Source organism: Anser brachyrhynchus (assembly GCF_964034855.1).
Source record: "Anser brachyrhynchus genome assembly, chromosome: 8".
NCBI lineage: Eukaryota > Metazoa > Chordata > Aves > Anseriformes > Anatidae > Anser > Anser brachyrhynchus.
Window position 1 is genome coordinate 2,356,621 of NC_137702.1, and position 21,129 is coordinate 2,377,749.

The 21,129-nt window shown below is 45.2% G+C and overlaps 1 protein-coding gene across 2 annotated transcripts in view; it reads right to left on the reverse strand.

Annotated features, from left to right (window-relative positions):
• The window catches only part of CACHD1 (cache domain containing 1), a 102,760-nt gene that overhangs the window by 41,298 nt on the left and 40,333 nt on the right, over window positions 1-21,129 (reverse strand). For both annotated transcript variants that reach the window (XM_080603368.1, XM_080603369.1), the window contains exons 3-4: window positions 14,848-14,996; window positions 3,687-3,793 (exon numbers count right to left, since the gene is read on the reverse strand). In XM_080603368.1, the coding sequence (XP_080459494.1) occupies window positions 3,687-3,793; window positions 14,848-14,996 (256 nt within the window). The remainder of the gene's footprint in view (window positions 1-3,686; window positions 3,794-14,847; window positions 14,997-21,129) is intronic.

Consider the following 21,129-nt stretch of genomic DNA (forward strand, 5'->3'; position numbering starts at 1 on the left):
ACTGACTGAAGCCTGTGGTTCCCCATGAAGAATAAAGACTCTCTCCTCATCTATTTTGTAGTCACGGCTAAAGGTAATCCAAATGGAAAACTCAAGCCAAGATAAAACAAAAACTTTTCAAGGAGAAAAAAAATAAATGACGACCACCACCACCAGATCACCTTATCTCACAAAAAATTAGCAGAAGTGGAATTTAAGGGCTGGGAGATTTTTTTCTATTTTTTTCTTCTTCCTCCCTTCTCCAAGATCATGTTTATTTTCTACGTTATAAAAGCCCAATCGAAAATTACAAAAAGTGTTTATTTTTGCAAATTTCACGAGCTACACTTCCCCCGTTTAACAAACTGCTTTGACTACAAACCAGGCTGGCTGGCCGCACCACGGGCTCTCCGAGGCTCGGGTCCTGCTGCTCGCCCGGAGCCTGCGGTGCAGATTCCATCCCGTCCCGTCCCGACACCTCCAGCTCCGCCACGCCAGCCCCGCGCTCCGACGCTCTGCCTGGAGCCAGCCAAGAGTAACATTTAAAGAACTGACATCGAGGCCCGGCGCGGCGGAGCTGAATTTACGTTTTGCTGAGAGCTTTTTATAGGCCGGATCATTTCAACTGCAAAATTCAGGCAGGCAAAGAGGGACACCCACGGGGATTTTTTTTACATGAAGAATGAACTGACCGACCCGGTCAGGAGGACAACCTGGCTGCCGGACCTGCCAGCCTCGTTTGGGAAACCCTGAGCAAACCAGAGCAGGGTACAGGAGCTCCTGCTCTGGGAGCTGGGGCAGCAGAAGGCTTGCAAAGCTTTTCTCTGGAAGGCTGACAAGCTCGGGGTCCATCCCCAGCATGCCGTATCCAGGGGAAAAGGCAGGATGGCAGGATTTTGGGGAAGCCCGTGGGCTGCCCATCCTGCCTGGAAAAACATGATCAAAACAGCTTTTTAGAGCAGGAAAATAATTCAGACTGAGGAGGAGTCTGGATTCGAAGTGCAACAGATAGCCCGCACTAGCTCTGTGTGGGGACCCCTACGAAAGGAGTAAGGAAAATAAGAGATTAGGGAAACCTTCTCTTGTTTGACCTTTATCCTCTTTCGAAGAGATCGTTAGTTTAGAACAACAACTTTGCATGCACTGATTCATCCAGAAGCAGCTCCTGCGCAGACCAAGTGCTCTGTCTTAGGTGCACCTTCTGAGGCAAGTGGCCTACAGAGCCGGGTCACTAGCCAGGATGGAAAACCAAGTTTCAAGAGAGAGATGACACAAAGGAAGTACTTTTAAAATACATTTCTAACCCTGCAGTAACCTGCACAGCTGTCTCTCCAACCAGAACCCTGGTCTGTTTACATCCCCAGCCTGTCTAAGGGCATCTGTTGTTACAAGACAGTAAATTTTGGGGGCAGGACTGCTTTTTTGGCATGGTAGGTTGTGGCCTGTGACTACACAAGCAAGAGCTCCCTCCACCCGCTCAACAGACACCACCACCCTGCCCCTGGGCCTCCCCACACCCCGTTTATTCCCAAACCCAAACAGTTTGGCAGGGACAGGCGACGTGCTGCTTGGGCAGCGGGCGATGGCAGCCCCGCGCCGGCCCAGAGCCAGGCCAGCCCCGTGTTTCCCAGCCGGGGCAGCAGAGCTGAGGCACGTTAGGTGTTCCCACCTGAGGAACGGGGAAGGAAGGTGGGAAACCTCCCCTACCGGACCTCCAAACACCTCCAGAAAAGGAGGCGAGGGACTAGGGGTGCTTACTGCTTGCAGCTCTCCTACAGAGAACTTAACTCGGTGTTTCCCTGGGTTTCCCTCAGCATCAGCTGGTGGTTCTCAAAGAAACCTGTTTTTGCCTCATTTTCAGCACCAGCCCCGTCTTCCCGTTCCATTCCTCTCTCAGGGGCATCTTCTCACTAGTAGAAAAGATCCCACCAAAGGCCGTGCTTGAGAGCTGCTAAGAGGAAAGCCAGAGGAGAGTTGTTCACTGTCACCAAGTCCTGCAGCGTTTCCCTGCTCTCACCATCGCTCCAATGCCCTTGTTGTGTGCTGCCCCGTGCTGCCAAGGCCATTTCGGGAAGCTTTCGAGACAGAGGCAAGGGCAGAGGAGGCACTCGAGTCTCAGCGGCGAGTCAGGACAGCGAGAACTTGCGCTCACTTTGTTTTTGTAAAAATTCAAAACAAACGTGAATGCTCAAGGGAAACTCCAACTTAGGTTGTTTTCCACCACTCCAGGAGAAGGGATATTTTTAATGCATTCTTTTACATGGATGTTCTGCACTATAAAAGAATGGCTTTTCTGTTTCAAAGGAGCAGTAAGTGATTGATTCAGTAATTTGCCTTTACTGCATTGCCTGAAAATCTGCTTTCAAAAATTATTCTGCTTAATGAACAATTGAATGTGATTCTAAACATTACTATACTAATAATTACTATTTTTTATTATTTTTTAATTTATTTTTTTTTTTATAAAGAGAGCCTGCAAGTAAAACGAAGTCCAGTAGAACACGGTAAGTGAACAAAGACTGCATATCTTCAGGATGGGAAACACCGCACAAATTACAGTGATGAGACATATCAGGAAATTAGCTTGTCTGGCCAGCACCTGTGTTCAAGCATACAGTGGATGGGATGAAAAGGAACCTATGGGGGCTTCTGGGGGCTTTTTTTTTTTTGTTAAGACAGTAATTTTGTTAACAATTTTGTTAAGACAGTAACTAAGCAGAAACAATGCAAAGCTACAAGAAGAGATATGGTAAGAGAGGCTACGCATATATATCTACATATTTTTTTTTAATCCAATTCTATCCTATTTTTGCAAATGTTCTGTGTGTGGTAAGGATAGAATTCTGGGTCTGGTACAAAAGATGCATGAGAATTAAAATAAAAAACATTCTCTCTGGAATCTGCATCATTTGTTAAAAAAAAAGAAATTTATGCTAAGTGAAATCCTCAAGCAAAATCTATAGTGCTCTCTAATTTGCAGCACTAAGCATAAAAAGCTGAAAAGCAAGATAAAACAGCTGGGCAAAACCTGAACCATGAAAGAAGAACCTGAAAACCACGTATTAATTTCAGTTGACCGTGTAAAAAAATGAAAATCGAAAGAAAAAAGCAAACTGTGCCACACTGCAGAACCAAAAGCTTGATTGCTCAGGGAAAAGTCACATGCATTTAAGGGTTTGAAGCATATTTCCAGCTCCTCAAGTGTGTTAACACAACAGGTTGACAGTCAAGATAGAAATGCCCTGAGAAGACAAAGAAAGGAAATATTTTAGAATGTCCTTCTATTTTGTAGTTTTTGCACGTCACTGCAAACACAGCCTCACATTAGCTGAACTCAGCTAAGAAGATCAGAGAAACTTCTCTGCTTGGCCCCATCAAGAGCCGGCACTACTGATGCCAAAGCAGACAGGCCTAGGAAGGAAAATGCCTTGGAAGAAAAAAGAAAAGTGCATAAACCACAACAAAATTATCCACGGTAGGCTGGAATAAAATCTTCATGACATTTTTATAAAGTCCTTAAGACTAAGGGCATACTTTACGTATCATCTTTCCATCATGAAATCTCAAATTAAGAGCATTGTGACAGTTTCAAGGAGAAATAGCTTGTTGCTATGGCAATCCGTGCTAATTCTCCATGCCAAGGAAATGTTACAGTCTAGTGGAAAAAACCTACAAGAGAAGGAAAATACCCAAGCTATACTACTTACCAGAATTTAAATCACGCCCGGGATTGAAGGCTCTGCTGTTGACAGTGGTGGACAGTCTGTCGCAGCTAATCGTTCTAGACACGTTGGTGTTAAAATTGCCATCAAATCTGGAACGACAACAGCAGGATTAGCAGAGCAGACATTACCTATTAAACACACAGCATTTACAGTGGAAATAAATCTTTCTGAAGGTTCAATGAAAAAGAATTATTTGTTTGGAAACTCCAACATTACACATGTTTCTAGGGTCCATGACAAATTGTGAAACCCAAGAGCAGGGGGGATAAACTCATCGCAGCTGGATTGCATCTGCTCCCTAATATGATACGTTGCATTCTTCCTCTCAGTACTCCCTGAAAGATAGGATCAGGGGAGACTGAGCCCTTTCATCTAGATTTGTAGAGGCTCCAGGTTGGGAACAGGCAGAGCACCCAGGCCCTCGGCAGGTGTCTTCTCCTGACGTCGCACCAGATTTTTTCTTGCTGCTAAGATCCTTTCATCAGCACTGATATTTCCTCTGTTGCTTTTAAAAAAACACATAAACCAAATACCTCCTATGAAGAGGATTTCCTCTTTACGTCCTTAGGAAAAAAATCTAGAAGCAGATCAACACAAACCCATTTTCTGTAGCAATATTTGAGGATTTACATTCTGAGGAGCGCAAGGAATTTGAGTCTGAAGCTTTGTTACATTTCATTAGGTAAAATAATTCCAATACATCCCTAATTCTAGTCCCAGAATCATCTAGGTTGGAAAAGACCATCAAGATCATCGAGTCAATGCAAAAAGTAGTTCAGTGCGTAATTTTAATGACAACAAAACCTAATTAAACCAAGGCCTTAATAAAATTAAAATAAAAAGGGTTTAAAAGGTTTTTAAGTAACTATAAACATTTCTGAAGCTTTCAAGGACTTAAAGGCAGTTTTGTATCATTTATATAAGGCCAGTTTTGCTCATTAATATCCCTGTGACCTTGAACTCTTGACGGCATTTGACTTACAGTCTCATTGTTCGCGGACCTCCAAAACTATTTACCTCCTATCAGAGATTTTTCCTACCATCAATTTATTTCTGAGAAATCACAACAAGCTGCAAGTGAGGCCTGCGGAAAACCATGTTTTGGAAGAGGAGCCTGGCTTGCCTTGCTGGAGTGCTGGCTGATAAGAACACTGTCTTGGAGAGAAACCGGGCAGAACAGGAGGTTGTTGAATATTGTCAAGGCTGAAATAGCAAATTAGAGGACATACGGCTGTGTCAGAAGATACTAACTTGATTAACACCAGTGGCACATCAATAGCTTACATACACGTACACAACCCTCACCCAGTGCCATCCCTTTAGATCAAAGCACGTACATGTCGTATACACACTTCATTTAGTTGCTTACTGTCAACTGCACAGAGATGTTTAACCCGAGGTTACTTTTTCATGCACGTGTATACGCACATATATAAACATATGTACACACACAAATACACACGTGCTATAACACGGTGGAAGCCCAAAATGCTGGGGGTAACGCTGCTGAGGACAATAAGCAGCGCTCTTCTGGTTGAAAATTGTCATTAAGAAATTGAAATCCAGGAAGATGCAACTAGTTCAACAAGCAAGGTGCCGCCCAGCAAGAACGGGAAGAGATGGATTTTCTTGTTCTGAACTTGCAGGGTGCGTGCTGTAATGGCTGGGCCTCCTAGGCACAACAGATAATGACACAACGTGCTTCTAAATCATCCCGCTAAAACAACCATCAACAGAAACAAAAACTGAGCCCACAGACAGATGGAACTGGTTACCGCAAGGAAATATCAAGTTATGACCACAGGAAGTGAGCCTTTTAAAGCAAACTAAATCTCTCCTAATCCACTATCTTTTTGTTCAGCCCAATTCAAAGTAATTTCTTCCTAAAGGAACAAAGCTGAGGCTGCCTCAAGTCCGCCAGACGCAGGATCTGCCCCATCTCCTGGCTATGGGACCCTCGCATGCAGGATGCGGCAGAACCTTTCATGACTTGGAAGAGATCTACAGAGACTAAGGAAAAGAAAAAAATGTTAGTAGGCTTAAGGCCACCACTTCTGTACCTGACCGGATCCACTTTCAGAAACGTTATCATCACAGAACCAAACTGATGTTATTGAAATGGGGGCTAGAGCTCACTGCAAGCAGCACGGCTGCTGCACGCAGAGGTCACGAGTTGGCATTTTGGGCATCGCTCACGCCAGCACAGCCAGACTTCAGGTTGGGAAGAATTATTTGCTTAAAGCTGAGGCTTAACTTCTGAGTGGAGAGTGCGGCACAGCTTTCCCCATACTTAGAAATTTGCCCCTCAAGCAGAGAAGTCATTTCCTGAGAACTTGGTACTCAGCTCCTGAATAACTTCCTGAACCACAAATAATTACTCTTATGCAAATGCATAACAGAACGTCAGACACTGACTTCTTCGGTCTTAACATCAAATTAAATATTATGACTTCTGCAGAGTCACAAAATGTTTTGTTTTACATGGCTACAGCTCACGAGAGCCGTGGCTCTGTTTGCAGAAGCCCTCTAACTTAACTTCGGAATATGCAAAAATAAGCATTATTGATGACAACTCTTTAATTTTTAGGATCTTCACTGCTATGTAGAAATCTCATTGAAAAAAAAGTATCTCCTTAAACTAGCATGCTTTAAAACTGATTTAATCAATACTCATAAACACTACGTACATTTTAAAGTAATTGTATTAGTCTTAAAAAGATGAACGAGACTGTCAATGGACACAGAGTTACTGAGGCACCAATGTTTTTTTCAGCTCCTACCAAGCAAGGAAAAGTTGCGTTGATTTTTTGTTGGATAGGGAATCTCAGGATTAAGACGAGTTGATGAAGGATGGGCTGCCCAAAGAACACGTTTATCTTTGGGCAAAACCAGCTGGGGAAGAGCTAGAGACTGCAAATTACACATCTCAGTGCTAAAGAAATATTTCCAAGGAATACTACGGAACAAACTCTCAGGGAAGGATAATGACTTTTCAGGATGTTAGCTAATTGCCCCAGTGCTCCCATCAAAATCTATTAGCAATGGCAACAGCCTACCTCATTAGCAACTACACATCATTCGTGTCTCAGAACACCAGCAATAAATGCTGGGGTTTAACTCAGAATCACCTGGCATCTTCCTCTGCTCCTAATTTTATTTTATGGCAAAAATCACCTCTCACGCTCACTGAAAACAACATGTGTACAGTTCTTACACTGCTCAAACTACCAGCTTGAAGTTACCAGACAGAGAAGTTGCATTTATCTGGATTTATAATGTTGCGCAAAAGATCAACACAGGCAAGGCCCTCAGCTCTTCTCGGGGAGTCCTGTGCTGCCATCAGGAAAGCGAAGGAAGAGATTCTAAATAATCAGCAGCAGAGCTGGGGAAGGAAAGGGAAAAGTTACTGCAGCCTAGGCCAGCCCTCCTTTCTCTTGCCACAGCACATATATAACAGGAGGGTAAAGTTAATGTCAAAGGGATATAAATAAAATACAAAAGAATTCTATTAAATGCCACGAATTAACACCAGCCCTCAGAGCTGCCGCCCTAGCGCCGGGCTCCTCCAGCCTGAGCCGTGTGGGACATCTGCTCCACGCCTGGCCTCAGGTGCAGCCCACCCTAAAGCTGCCTTTGGGGTTTTTGCACCTTGCACAATGCACCTGATCTGCGACACACGGAGCTGGAGGGGAGCAGACCCCGTCGCTAGCGGGGGTGCCAGGACCAGGAAATTTCACGTGCTCCTTTTGGATGCCTTTACGTTGTTTCAATTAAGAAGGTGCTATTAAAGAACCCGATGATCCTCACCATTACAACAGCAATTAAAGCGAAGCCTCAACACCGCAACGCGTTCATTGCAGTGAACACTGGTTTCCTCCGCTCTACCTGCTGGCTTTACCTCCCCTACGATGTACGCACGCGATGCACATTTTCAGCAGGAGCTTTGCAAATCTTCACATCATTTAGTTTGGAAGAAGTTATTAAAAATTAGCGATTGAGGATTTGCAGACAAGCATCGATCACCACCCCTTCTCTGTACAGAAGAGACTGAATTTCAACAGTATTTCTCATTTAATTTTAACAGCATTTCTCACTTCTGCCAGCAGAAAAGATGACAAAGTGGACAAAGTGAGTACCAGCTGTCTGACTGAGACCTCGGTTGGAACCTGGCCCAAAAATTTCCAATACCACATCCAAAACTTATGGATGTCTTCCAAAATTCTTACCAGAAGAAAAAAACAAAAACACCACCACAACTCTCCAGTCAGATGTAATTAGTTTTTGTATAAACTTAAACAAGAGCCAAAAAAAAAAAAAAAAAAAGAAACCCCCCACACTGGCTGAAATTCAGATTCAAGAACAGCCCTGCTCCCCCCATCCCCCTTTCCCTGCCTCTCTCTAAAAATCCCTTCCTTCTGGATTCACTTTAATGAACAACTGATCGAAACTGCATCCCGAGGGAGCAAACAGAGCCGCGACTCCCACTTTGATCTCTTCCCCATGGAGAAACGCGCTCCCTGCCTGGCTTGCAAGATGTTCACTTGATTGACGTTTGCTCTGATGTGCAAACTGCTTTGAACTTCAGACATTTAATTCCCATCAGGCTGCACTCATTTTTATTCTCCTTCAACAGGATTTACAAGCAGGAGATCAGCAAATGCAGAAGATAAAATAAATTTGCAGAAGCTTTGAATCTTACATCAAAACAGCGCTCAAGTGAGCTCCAATTGGATTTTGCTCAGCCTGAATTTGCAGTGTAAATCAACCTCTTTTGTACAGTTGCAGTTTAGGGAAAAATGAAGGAGCTGTGCACAAAAATGGCATTTGAGCAGCCACCGCGGGGTCCACGTTGTTTTGAGACTCATTTTGTTCTGTCCCAGGCCATTTATACGAATTTCAGGATGGGTTCAGTATGCAAATGAAATTAGGTAAGTTCACTGAAATTTCAAAATTTCCTCTTAAGTTCTCCACTAGGCACGTTTTCCTGAGAGTAAGGCAAGATCTGCACTCATATTTTACGTGCTTACGTACTTAGGTAGAGCAGGAACCGTCTATTTAAACAGAACGTTGGAAAAACAAAGTTTTAATGAATAAATTCAAGAAAAAGCTACTGATGATTCAGTTCACCACTCTCTTATGGCATATAGGTTGTTCGAATTATTTCAACTCCTGCTTGAGAAAGTCGAAGTGTATTTATTTGTATATAGAGAGAAATTTGTCCACGAGAGGAGTCTCCTACCTACCTGCTGCAGCTCCTGAACAAAACCGGGCCGTGCCAGAACTGGCACTGTGCACGCTCCCTACAGCTTCTGGAAAGCCACATGCATTGCTGCAGTCTGATACTCTGCAGGAACAGCAAACACAGCTTAAATTTCATCGAGTGCGGCCCACCCACTTCTCCTTTGGAAGAGCAGCTCTTAAGATACTGCAGCGACTGAATGGATCCCCGTTATCTCCCACTTGACTGCTCAGAGAGCAAAGATAAACACCGAAAGAGCTGCGATAAAACCCAAGCGCGTTAGCAAATATTTAACCATCTGTTTAAAAAAGGAAAAAGGCAGACCACTTCTGAGGGCGCTATCGCGGTCCGGGAGTAAATGATTTTCCAAAATAGGTTTGTAAAGTCGCTTCCTCAAACAGCTCGATTAGCGCGGGTAAGGCAGCGCTGCCCAGCCGTGTTTCACCACCAAATATTTCTGCATTCTGCTCCGTTCACAACTTCAGATAAAGGCATTCCTTAAGCACTTGTCCACGTTGTTAAACAAAGAACCGAAATAGCTTTCCAGCTGCCTCAAACCACGTACATTAGCAGCAGAAGCACTAAATGCGTAGCCACGCACCTCTCCAGGTCACTGTGACGCCTTTCCACGAGCGCCAGCAGCGACACCCGTGTCGGGGAGCAGCGAAGGGCGAGGGGGACGCCCCACCTGCACGCACGAGGACAAAAAGCTGTTTGTACTCCTGGCAGATGGCCACTCCAGCATTACACACGCTGTCAGACACGCTCTTTCCTTCTCTGCAGAGCTTTATTTTCCTTCACCTGCAAACCTCCAGTATAAGTCGCCTGCATACCCTACTCGCGACCATGCAGCCCAACCCCGTTTTTACCAGCACAGCCGCTCCAGCTGCCGTTCCCAAGTCAGACACCACAGACCTGCAAAATTACAACCACGCGGAAAGCGAATGCTCCCAAACAGCTCCCCCAGCCCCTTAAGTCCTTATTTAGATCCACTTTTGGCAAGAACCCCGTGGGTTCCCACCGAAGGGCAGGGCAGCAGCAGGCACTCGGCAGAGCCCAACGGCAGCTGCACATCTCCCTGCCCGCTGCAGCCCCATCTCCCCCCATACACACCAGGCCATCCCAGTTCCCAGACTTCCCAACCCATCGAGGGCTTTCTCGGGACAGAGGCATCCCTGATGAGCAGAGACACGGAGGCATTATCCTCTTCAGCAGGAAGATGCTTTAATTACAACACTGTCGTGTAAACGACCTCCCAATTCAAACCTGAAAGGGAATGTCTGCAGACTGCCTGAAATCTGTTTTCACGGCTTCTTCAGCAGCCCAATAAGTGAGGGAACACGAAGCCCTGTGTTTCCAGCAGGGATTTCTTCAAGGGTTAGAAGACGCCTGTCACCTGACATCCATTTTCCTTATCTCCCATCAGTTTACCTACGCGCTTCGCTAAGAGCCCGGAGCACTTTACCCATCCCAACCCTGCCTGGCAGGAGTGTGCTGCCTCGTTGCAACTGCTGCAGGTGCCCCTCCGCGTGGCATGTGGCCCTGGGAAGGGGAACCAGGCTCCAGGCTCCGTCCTCCCCGGCAGCAGGGCAGGGAGGGGAGATTTGCACCGTCTGCTGCTGTGCTCGAAGTGCCTCTCTCTGGTTGCTCTTCTCAGCTGTCGTCCCTCCTGCCGTTGCCATCTTCTTTTTTCCATTCCCAAACCCTGAGTAGAACTGAAAACACCAACAGCTGCACGTGAAGCAACAAACAGCGAAACCTGCAGAAAAAACACAGCCTCTGCTCTGCTGCTCTAACTGGAACCACAGCTGCACGAAGCGCATTCACCGGGGCTCTTCGTTGCAGGAGCCACCACCGCACAACGGCAATAAAACAAATATTGTTCTCCTTGTCATATCTTACTACGCCGCTAAACAAGCAACCTAAAGGCCAAGTTCATTTTCTGTTCCAGTTCGTGTTTTGCTGGTCCTGTTTGGTATCATTTATTTATAGGCGCTGGGTGTGGTATTCTCACAGCTTATCTCCAGCAACACAAACCGTCTGCTAAGCCAACGCTCAGATTTTCAGGATGAATACAAGCAAACACAAGGCCACACATGGATAATTTTGTTAATAATAGCAAGTACAAACTAAATAAAGATGCCAAGCCATTCCAAAATCTCAAGAGTAAAACAATAAACCTCTCTCTACATATTTCACCATCACCAACTGATACAGGCTTTAACAGGCTAACAAAATCGCACAGCAATAAAATTTTAAAACAAATGAAGATACTTGGAGGAAAAACGTGGAGAAAAGCACTTTAAATTATTCTGCTCTAATAGCTTTGGGTACCGCTTTCCAACAGAACGATTCCCAGTTATGCCGCCTTCTTTTAATGGGTAGGGGCATGCAACCAACTAACGTGAAGGACATTTCAGGAGTTTTTTCACTTCAGTCAAAAAGCTCAGGTTCTTCTTTTTCTGACCAGACGGAAAGAAACAAGATACGAGAGTTTTTACTGAGATCAGCTCCCTTCATGGAGGGGCATCTTGTATGTTGGTGCCTGAATGAGTTAAGTGGAAGAGGAGCCTCTCCCCCACTTTGACAGGCACACAGGACAGCAAGAAAGTCAAACTGACAGATACTATAAATACCTTCCACATAATTTTCCCCAACCCAAACTCCTTGCATTCCCAAAGCAATTTCTGTAAGTTACACAGCAGTGTAAAGGAATAACGCAGGAATCACCTGCCAACATGAGTTGCCCTCAAACCAAGGAGTGTCAGCGTGTATTTAGAGGCTGAACACGGGACAGAAAGCCTCAAGGATCCCGGCACAGGCCCTTCGATCTACCTAAGGAACACAGCCTGCAGGTAACGTGCTTCTGACACTGTGCTTGCACCAAACTTCTACTCAAGTGAAGAAGGCTGCTGGACAAACACCGCTCTAACCAACAAAAGGAATACACGGGGTTCAGCAGAGGTAACAAAATATTTCACAACTGTCCTAGAAGAAAAACAACAGCCCGAAGGACGCACAAATTTTCAAGTCACAATCTAAAACCATCTCCTAAACAGCACAGACAAATCAGGCTCTTTTTCAATGCTCTCCCTTCTACAGCACCACCTACTAAAGGCTTTAAACCAAGCAGAAAGGTTATTACGTTTATTGCTGCTGGAACAGTGCTCACGCCTAACACTAACGCACTTCTTTTAAGCTTCAAGGATAAGCTGTCACCAGCAAAACTGTACCTAACTTCACTTCTCAAAGTACTGACCTCCTCGTAGCTGGACCACGTCAGCCCAAACGTCAAAGGCAGAAGAACTGAGGTCAATCAGTACCTCTCAAAATACCACCACGGCGTCCCGGTGGGAGATCCTTGGGTCTGAAGTTGAAAAACTACTCCCAACTCCATGTGCAACTACTTACATCTGTCCCTGTTCTCAAAAATCTAACCATTAATTTAGGTTTCCTGACTTTCACTATTTTCTGTTAAAAAACTCAGTATATAGCTCTTTTGACAAGAAATAAAGAAAGAAAAAAAAAGAAAAACTGTTGCTGATTTCAGATGTCTCCTTGCAAAGACACTCACCCTGCTCACTGATTTCCCCTTTTTAACGAAGTTTGAAGATGTCCAAGAGGACAATGTTGACTCTGGCCAGGAAATAATCTATTTATTTTGATGGAAAGCTTCTGCTTAAAAAGAAGCTTCTCTCAATGTATTAGAAATTAATCTCTTGTCTGGAGAGTCAGGGCAGGGGAACGGTGTCAGGCGACCTCCGGGCTTATCAGGAACCACCTCCTGCCCCCGGGAACGTTTCCACCTTCCCCTTAGCATCCTTGGGTCAAACACCAGACCTAATAATGCCACCTGAATATCAACATCACCTTTTGTTCCAGACAATTTTAACCAGAACAGGCTACCCACAAAACAAAGAAAAACGAAGGGAAGAGCAACAGCCAGGGGAGGCAGAAGGGAGGGAGACAACGACTGACGAGACGGCAATCGGCCAATTCGCAAAGCGTGATGCTCACAACTTGGAAGCTCAGTTTCACCAGAAAAACGTGGTTTTACATTCTCTCTCTGTACGACTTGCAGACAACCTCCTAAAGATGGCAGTGGATATACTTCCAGTGGGCTGCTACGCTGCAGTTCTTCCATCAGAACTACCTGCCTGGCTCTTGCTGAAGCACAGTCCGGAAGATCCTGCAGGCCGACAGACTGATCTGGTAACCACTTAAACAGATTTACTCTGATCAAGCCAAGTAACTAAATAATGGAAATCACATTATAAAGCCCAGCTGAGGAGCTCTGCAAATAGAAAATTCACGTCTCTGCTTTGCCAGCTGTCACCTCCAGTTCATTTTTTAAGCTGCTTTCTGTGAAGGCTCCTTACTCAGGTCCACCATCGGGAAGGACGCTTCTGAAGGCCTTCCAACCTGAGCCATTTTGGAGGACAAAGTGAAAAGAAATTCATGGAAGCTTCCAGATTAAGAGCAGAGCTCTCATTTTTTATTAAAAATTACGCCATCCTGACAGGGGAGGTTATAAGTTTCCTCATTCCTCCTCTTCACCCCTCGCTTGAAGGTGTTACTGCTGATGGTCGGCTCCTGCATGGAGATACCAGGCACCCGAGAAGTTTTCATCCTCAAATAATTCTTGACCTTCCTACTAACACTGCCCGAAGTCTGGCCATTTAGCACCAGGTACACCAGCATTTTATGCAGCCCCTCTGTCCAGCAGGAACTGCGTTGAGACCATGAGATTTACCCCATAGCCGCAACCAAACAGCAAGGTACTGCTTTCTTCAGAGCCACCTGAGGCTTAACCCTACCCAGGTTTCTTCCTTTCATGCCAAGCAAAACAAATAAAACCCAAAAAAGCAGCCTCTCTCTTCATACACGGATTCATAACGCACGTTTGAACGCAGTGAATATTTTAAAACCTTACATAAATAAAGGTTAATGCTGTCATTAAGAGCTGTCTTAAAAAGTTAGATTACTGAAAAAACTTTTAACACTAATTACCCAAATTACCTGCCTCCCTTAAATGTTTTTAAATCAGAAATGAGATATAAACAATGAAAACATACTCTGTATTCAAAGTTTACTGTGTATAATAAATGGTGAGAAAGTTACTCTTGTTCTTTTCTAGCACATACGGAAGTGAAGTGTTTAAAATGTTGATTGTTTAAAAGAAACAATTACACTGTTACTGGAAAAATCAGGCACTCCATCACACCTTCCTGCAACTAGGAAACGCAAAGATGTTTCTGTAAACACGCAACATAATACAAGTTGATTAAAGACAACCAACTGCCTGGATTTGGGCTATTCAAAGCTCTTTAAAAAACAAACTGAAAATGAACAAACTCGGTTTTCAACCAATGTTCTCAGTTTCCGTAAATCCGTGTATCAAGCATCAGCAAGTCAACTTGATTAAGCTGTACCGCAATACTTCTAGCATGTGATGTACTGACCAGCTCGTGATTTTGGTTACTGCACTTCAAAGGGGAAAAAAAAAAGTCCCATGACCAGCTTCAGAAGAGTTATTCAGCCTAAGTAGTGTCTCAGAGCAAAACAGGTATCTTGGATACAGACAGGCTCATTTCGTAGAAAAGTTTGTTCAACCCTTAATTGCATGAAATAAACTTTTTTGTGTGTGTTTGTGTTTTATTTTACGATCTATCATAGCAGAGCCCAGTCCTTGTTTAGAGCTCCTCATTAAACATGTGTATACTAGAAACACAAGAGCAGAGGAGGAGACAGGATAAGGAGCACCTTTGCAGTATTGCTTTCCCTGTTTTCTCCCGGTTAACAAGAGTAACAGAAAATAAGTGCTATTTTGCAAAAGACAGACCTTCATCTTTTTTCTTCACATGTTAAATGGCAACCTAAGTAATTTCAGAAATCGGTACTTACTCCATCATAGATGGTGGAATAGTGCAGCAGTCCTGGATTGCAGTCAAGGGCGACGTGAGATGAGCGGTATACGACGCTTCTACTACTTGCTTGTTTCGATTCACGACATCCAAGTAACGGTTAAACTTCTCGCGGATTTTTTTTGCCAACTGAAAAAAATAATAAAAAGAAAGATGAAAATTCAGTCAGTTTCTCTGCAATACCATGTTGCTTATTAAGAAAATTGAACAGAAAGTAAAAAACACATATGTTAAAGCTAACAGTTGTCTGCCTTGCTCGCTGTACTCCCTGTTTTGGTGGCTCAAGGTACTGTGAAGTCAAGTAATTAATAACATTGGCCAAAGAAGGCAGTATATATAATAATTTTACCATCTAGTACTTGAACCCTGAGTTTTGCATGCACGAGGAGTGAAGTTTCCATAATATCAAACTTTTCTTTCACCGAACTGGCACCCTGATAGGGCTCTACCTGCACTAATGCGCTCAGCGCTGAAGCTCCAACATGGTGCTCTTGCAAGGTCTGACGAGAATACGATGGAGACTAAAATAGCTTGACTTGTGGTCTAACATCCACAAATGGACTCCTAAGTAATACCACAAATAATACCCCTAATGTTACCCCCTGTGAAAACGTAGATAAATATCGTACAGCTTCAGGAGCAAACAGACAACAGCACGTCCGTCAGAGCACTGAACCTATTTAGGAGAGCAAGCTCAGGACCCTGACAACTCCAAATACTGCCATGCAAATTTTCTCTTGATCAGCAGTCTCCTCAGGCAGGTTGATCGGTGCAGAAGCATTTCACAATTCCTTTCACGTACTTCTCTTCACCGTGGTTTGGGCAAAATGAACCCTCCCACTTCTTGCTTCTGTCTTTGCCTCTCAGATCCAGCAGCTCACCGTGGCTTGCCATAGGCTACAGCTACTTAACTACAGTTTAACTTCAAATAACAATAAAATGAAAAATCTGCAATTACTATTATAATACAATAGGAAGAGGAAGGCAACGTCTCACAGACAGAATTATTCCACAAGCTTTTTGTCGTCAGGGTTCCCTGTGATGGAGGCAGCCTCTCACAAACCAGGACAAGGTTTGGAGGTTGCACTACCACCTGTAACAGCAGGCAATCACATTTCTCTCCTTTCGGAAAGTAAAACCAATCAGGCTGACGTCCTGCCCCAACAATTCTCAGACCTTCAAAGATGAGCTACTATTACAAACTAATTCTAACTTTAGAAATAGCTAATTTGCGCACATTAGCCTCCTTCTTAAATTTGTCTTTCAAACATTTATTTTAAAATGTCAAAATAATCAATACATTTTCCATCTAGCAATGGTACTTGTGCAAACACGCAGCGTGGGGCTGGCGGCTGTGCCACCGGAGCTATGGTTATGGCCCTGCTCTCCCCATGCCCAGAGACTCCAAACCAAATGTAAGAGGCGAGGGGTGCTGCAGGGGCACGGGGCAGGACCCCTGCAGCTGCCCTGCTGCGGGCAGGAGCTTGCTCGTGCATCATGCGAGGCACTTCGCGGCCAGCTTGCCTAATGACTTGCAGAGGAAAATTGGAAGGGAAAATTTGTGGCTGTTATTTGAGCGGACGTGACAGCAAACGCAGCCACCAGGGAGCATCGGGCCGTACGAGGAATGTTTATTAGGGGTTTTGCTCCATCTTTCATTCGAGGTTAGGAATAAATAAAATAGATTGGGCATACAGAAAACTTGGGCCGGCACATTCGGCGTGCTTCTCACACCTACACAGTCACCCCCCACGTGCACCCGAAATGAAAGAGAATACTCTCTGAGCAGCATGCTGCGGTGCTGAATACTCGGAAATATTTCATCCTGCGTTTCTGCAAACTTTCAGGGCTGCGGTTCGTTCGTGAGTTCACAACTCCCATGTGTCCTGCTGTGCTCCTCCTGCACACCCCAACTCCGCCGGGCTCATCAAGCGGTGCCGCGGCATTTGTGCGCCCAGACCCGTGGCGGGTTGTGCCAGACCCCCTGGCTGACAAACGTCTCCCCTACCTGTTACTAACAGGACACTTCACCACTATTTACTTTGTTATGCGAATAACGAGGCCCACGGTGGTAAGGTCCATGACTTGGCCTCCACCGTTCCCATCACACGCAGCAGTTCAGCAGCAGGTCTCTGAGGAGCACGGGTTTGGCAGAACCTTGCCCGGATGACCTGCAGCATTACACCTAATTACCTTCCTGCAACGATTTATTGCCAAGGCACCAGAGGACTACCAACGGTCTCCCCCATGCGAGGCATCCAACGCTGTTAAATCGCTCCCAGTTGTCAGATAATAAGCTGCTGGGTGGTTCCTTCTCTTCTCTATTTTCAGGCAAACTTTCTCTTTGTCCAACTGTATGTTTTAACACGACCTTGGGAAGCGCCGTCTTCAGCAGTGCCCCAAAATACACAAGGCAGATTTCATACACTGCAGCATTTACACTTCTTGGTGACCAAGCTCCCCCTCTTAGTTTGGGCAAATGAAACACTTGGGCTTAAGCACTGTGTAGTCCAGATACTTGGATCTATACACTTCTTTCTTGGTTTCCCTATTTGAAAGCTCTAAATGAGGTAAGAGCTTAAGTTTGCTGAAAAAGGAACCGCGTGTCCTTCATTAGCAGTAGCAAAACTACCGTGGAACATGAGAGCACAAGGAGGCCCGCCTGCGATCGCTGCCTCTCGCTGATAAACGCCTGCTGCACGGGGTGAGATTTAGCTATTGACGAGCTTTCGCCTTGCAGGTTGCGCGATGAAAGCTCCCCGCACCCTTTGAATTCACCCTGCCGGGCAGAGTCTGAGGATCTGAGCAACCTGTTGTCAGAAGAGCCCGCACCTCAGAAGCTGATAAAAAGCAAATGCTTCGTGCCTAAACTGCATCTCCCACCTAAGGACCGCTACGTGGCTCAAAGTCATTGCGTTACCTTTATTAAACGGGCTCCAACGCTTCAGTCACGTTTGTTTCAGCAGCGAGGGAACCAAAGCCCCCCCCCATGCTGCCCATCCAACCAGCCTGCCCCTGGCACAGGCATGCAGGAAGGGCAGAGTTTGGCCCATCGAAGCACCCCAAAACACACCACCCCCTGACAACAAGAGGATGTGCTCCCAACAACCAGAATAGATGAAAACCAGCTGGCTCAAAACACGCCGTTAACAACGAGATGATCCAAAAGCGGTTTTTTCACTGAAAATTCATCACCATGCACAAATCACGTTAAGACTCCGAGGACAACACACCAATCAGCTGAAAAATTTGTTTTCAAATGGTTCGAAGTCATCAAATCGAGATGTGTAATCCGCATGAAGCCTAACAAAGCTAACTTGATTTTTCTTCCATAGCTGGGCTTCACCGGAGCACAAAACACCCTAACATCCAGGACAGTGCACAGTCATTCCAGTTCTGGGTGATTAAACCAGCAGCAAAAACTAACACACGTTTCCCAGCTCCTCATCTCGGCGCGGCGTGCCCATGCATGCACACACATCATTAGCTCGGGAACATTATTCAGCTTGCAAAGGGATGCACTTGGCTGTTAGCGCCTGTCAGAAGAAAAGCTGCAGCCTTAAATCAGCTTGTTATTTTTCTAAATTAAAAAAAAATAATAAGGAAAAAAAGGAAAAAAAAATCTTTCATCCAGAGATCGCTCGCTAATTTTCCAGCCCACGCCCTGCCTCTTTCAAGCTGCCCAGAGCTGCACACTGAAGGATGTGCACACTGAAGCCGCGCCACGTCTGTGGCCAAAACTCAAAAGTACAGAAGGAAAGAAAGGGCAAATGACAGAGGGACAGAGCTCTGAAACACGAAAACATCCTAACAGATTTATTTAATATATTTTAGAAGGCAAAAATGGAAAATTGTGTCCTTAACCAAGCACATAAAAGGGGATGGAAGCTCACATGCCAGAGCTACCCACGGGCGCGGACCGGCTGGGACAGACATTTCCTGCTCCTGCAGAAGGGCTCAAATCCACCCGTTTTAATGCAGGCTGAAATAAACTCGGATACCTTGAGATCGACATAAAATGCTATTATCCCCGGGTCAATTCTCAAAGTGCTCTTCACTTCATTTTAAAAACAAAGAGAAAAACCCACCTTGTTCAGCATTCATTGCATGTTTTTTTTGTTGGTTTTTTTTTTCTTTTTCCAAGCCAGATTTTTACGTTTTCTCCCTAATTTTAAGAAACCGGCTACCAAGAAACGAGTGCTCGCTCCAAACAATGCAGCCATTAGCTCTATTTTTCCCCCCTTTTTGGCAGCTGGCGTGCAGCCAGCGCCTTTCAGTTTGCAGACAGGTTGGACAGTAACACCTGTTCCTATTACAGCAGCACCCATGGGTAATGCACTTCAATTGTCACCATCTCCACTGACAACCTTTCATCACAACATCAGGGAGCTTCCCTAATTTTCCCAGAGACATTTTGCTCATTTGCATCGCTCCCTGGAGCTTTGTTAAAGCCTCGCTCCCCTCAAAGCCCCGCTGCTCTGAAGTCTTCCTTTTTCAGGGGGCGCTGAGGGAAAGCAGAGCTCCGAGGTCAGGTTTTAGTTCTGGCTGCATCTCAAAAGCCAAGGTATTTTTCATGTTATCGAAGACTGTATATAAAATATGTATCAATGAGGCTGACAGGCATGGATGCCCTAACGGACTTACAGGGGGGATTTAGTGCCGCCGGGCTCCTCGGGAAGCGCTGCTTACACACTAACGAGTTCAGGCAGCGGTTTTGTTTTTAAACCCCATTTATGAACCAGCAGAATCTGGAACAAAAGACGGCCATCACGCACCCCCCTGCTGCATCACATCACGGTACTATGGATCCACAGAGCCCTGTTCTAAGAGGTCTTTCCCATACTTATTCCCAGCCTGCTGGGCTCCTGAAGAAGCCGCTGCTTCTGTACAGACTCCGAAGAGGGTCTTGTTGTCTCCAGAAAGGACGCAGAACCACCGCCAGGTTATTCGTACACCTTTGCATTAACTTCAAATCATTCTTCCTTCTCTGGATGATAATGAAAATATATTCTAGATCATTGCATCAGGAGGCAGGAAACTACTTTCCAACACACATTTCTTCAAAGGGAACACCACTCATTTGAGGCACTCCATCCTCCAGTAATTTTAGCAAGGTTTCCCAAGATATACCAAAGGAAAGGGATTTCAAATGTGGTCCACAGCAGAAGCTAGAGAAAGGGCCACAATTCCCTAAATTATTCTGGAAAAATGTTAAACGCCGTACAGATTGTCTTTAATCACAAGCCTCATGATTAACTGACGTAAAATTCAACATCTTGTGACCATATCGTGGCTCCCAGCCAGGGAGATGTCATGCTTAACAGTAAAATCTTGATTTTTCACCGTGCTCGTTTCCTTTGGAAATTTGAGCCGTGTCTGCCAACAAGGGCCATGCCCTGAGTGACACGAGACAAGTCACGTGCTAAAACATTGGGAGGCTGCAGAGGCTGTCCTTTAATTGCCACTCGGGTCATTAGCAGGCAGTGCTGCAATGTTTCTCCCACCCTACAGAGGAAGAACCACGGGGAGTCCCCAGCAGTCTCACCAACAATTAATTGTTTACGAAATCCGTTCCTTCTTTTCTCAAAATAGTTCCAAAAACCCGTTTTGCACCGGTTGTGTGGAAGTCTTCCACGAATCCAGAAGATGAGAGCAGCCCAGGAGCACTGAAACAAATGGGAGAGCAGCAGCGATGATGAAACTCCCAGAAGCCAAGTCCAGAACTGCAGCATTTCAATTGATGGTAGGAAAAATAAAACACACCGAGCATTATTTACAAACAGCACAACAATCCAGTGAAAGGAACCCAGAATATCATCATCTGGGATTTGTATTTGTCTAATGCTTTTCATGGGACGAAAAGCTAAGATAGTTTGCAAAATGGCTATTTAATCTTTAGGGAGTTCTCCCAAATTCTGTGTCTGACTGGGTCTGGGCAGCTCCACGTCCATCCCTTGCTGTATTTTCAGAAGGAAAGCTGACCTCTGTAGGAGCTCCTTTGACAATAGTCACCAGAGAGCTCTGTGCAAGTTGCCACCTCGGACATCCCTGAGACCCCTTCACAACCACAGGACCGCGTGCACTTCGCTCAGGCGGCGCTACATATCTAAGAGCAGCTCAGAAGGGTGTCCTACCACCGAGAGTGCCCCAGCAGCCGTACCCCACTTGTGCCCAATTTCTAACGATTGCAGCTCAAGCGTGAACAACACGCGCCTCCCAGAACTCGCCCATGCACGACAGCAAGATCAGTATCTGAAATAAC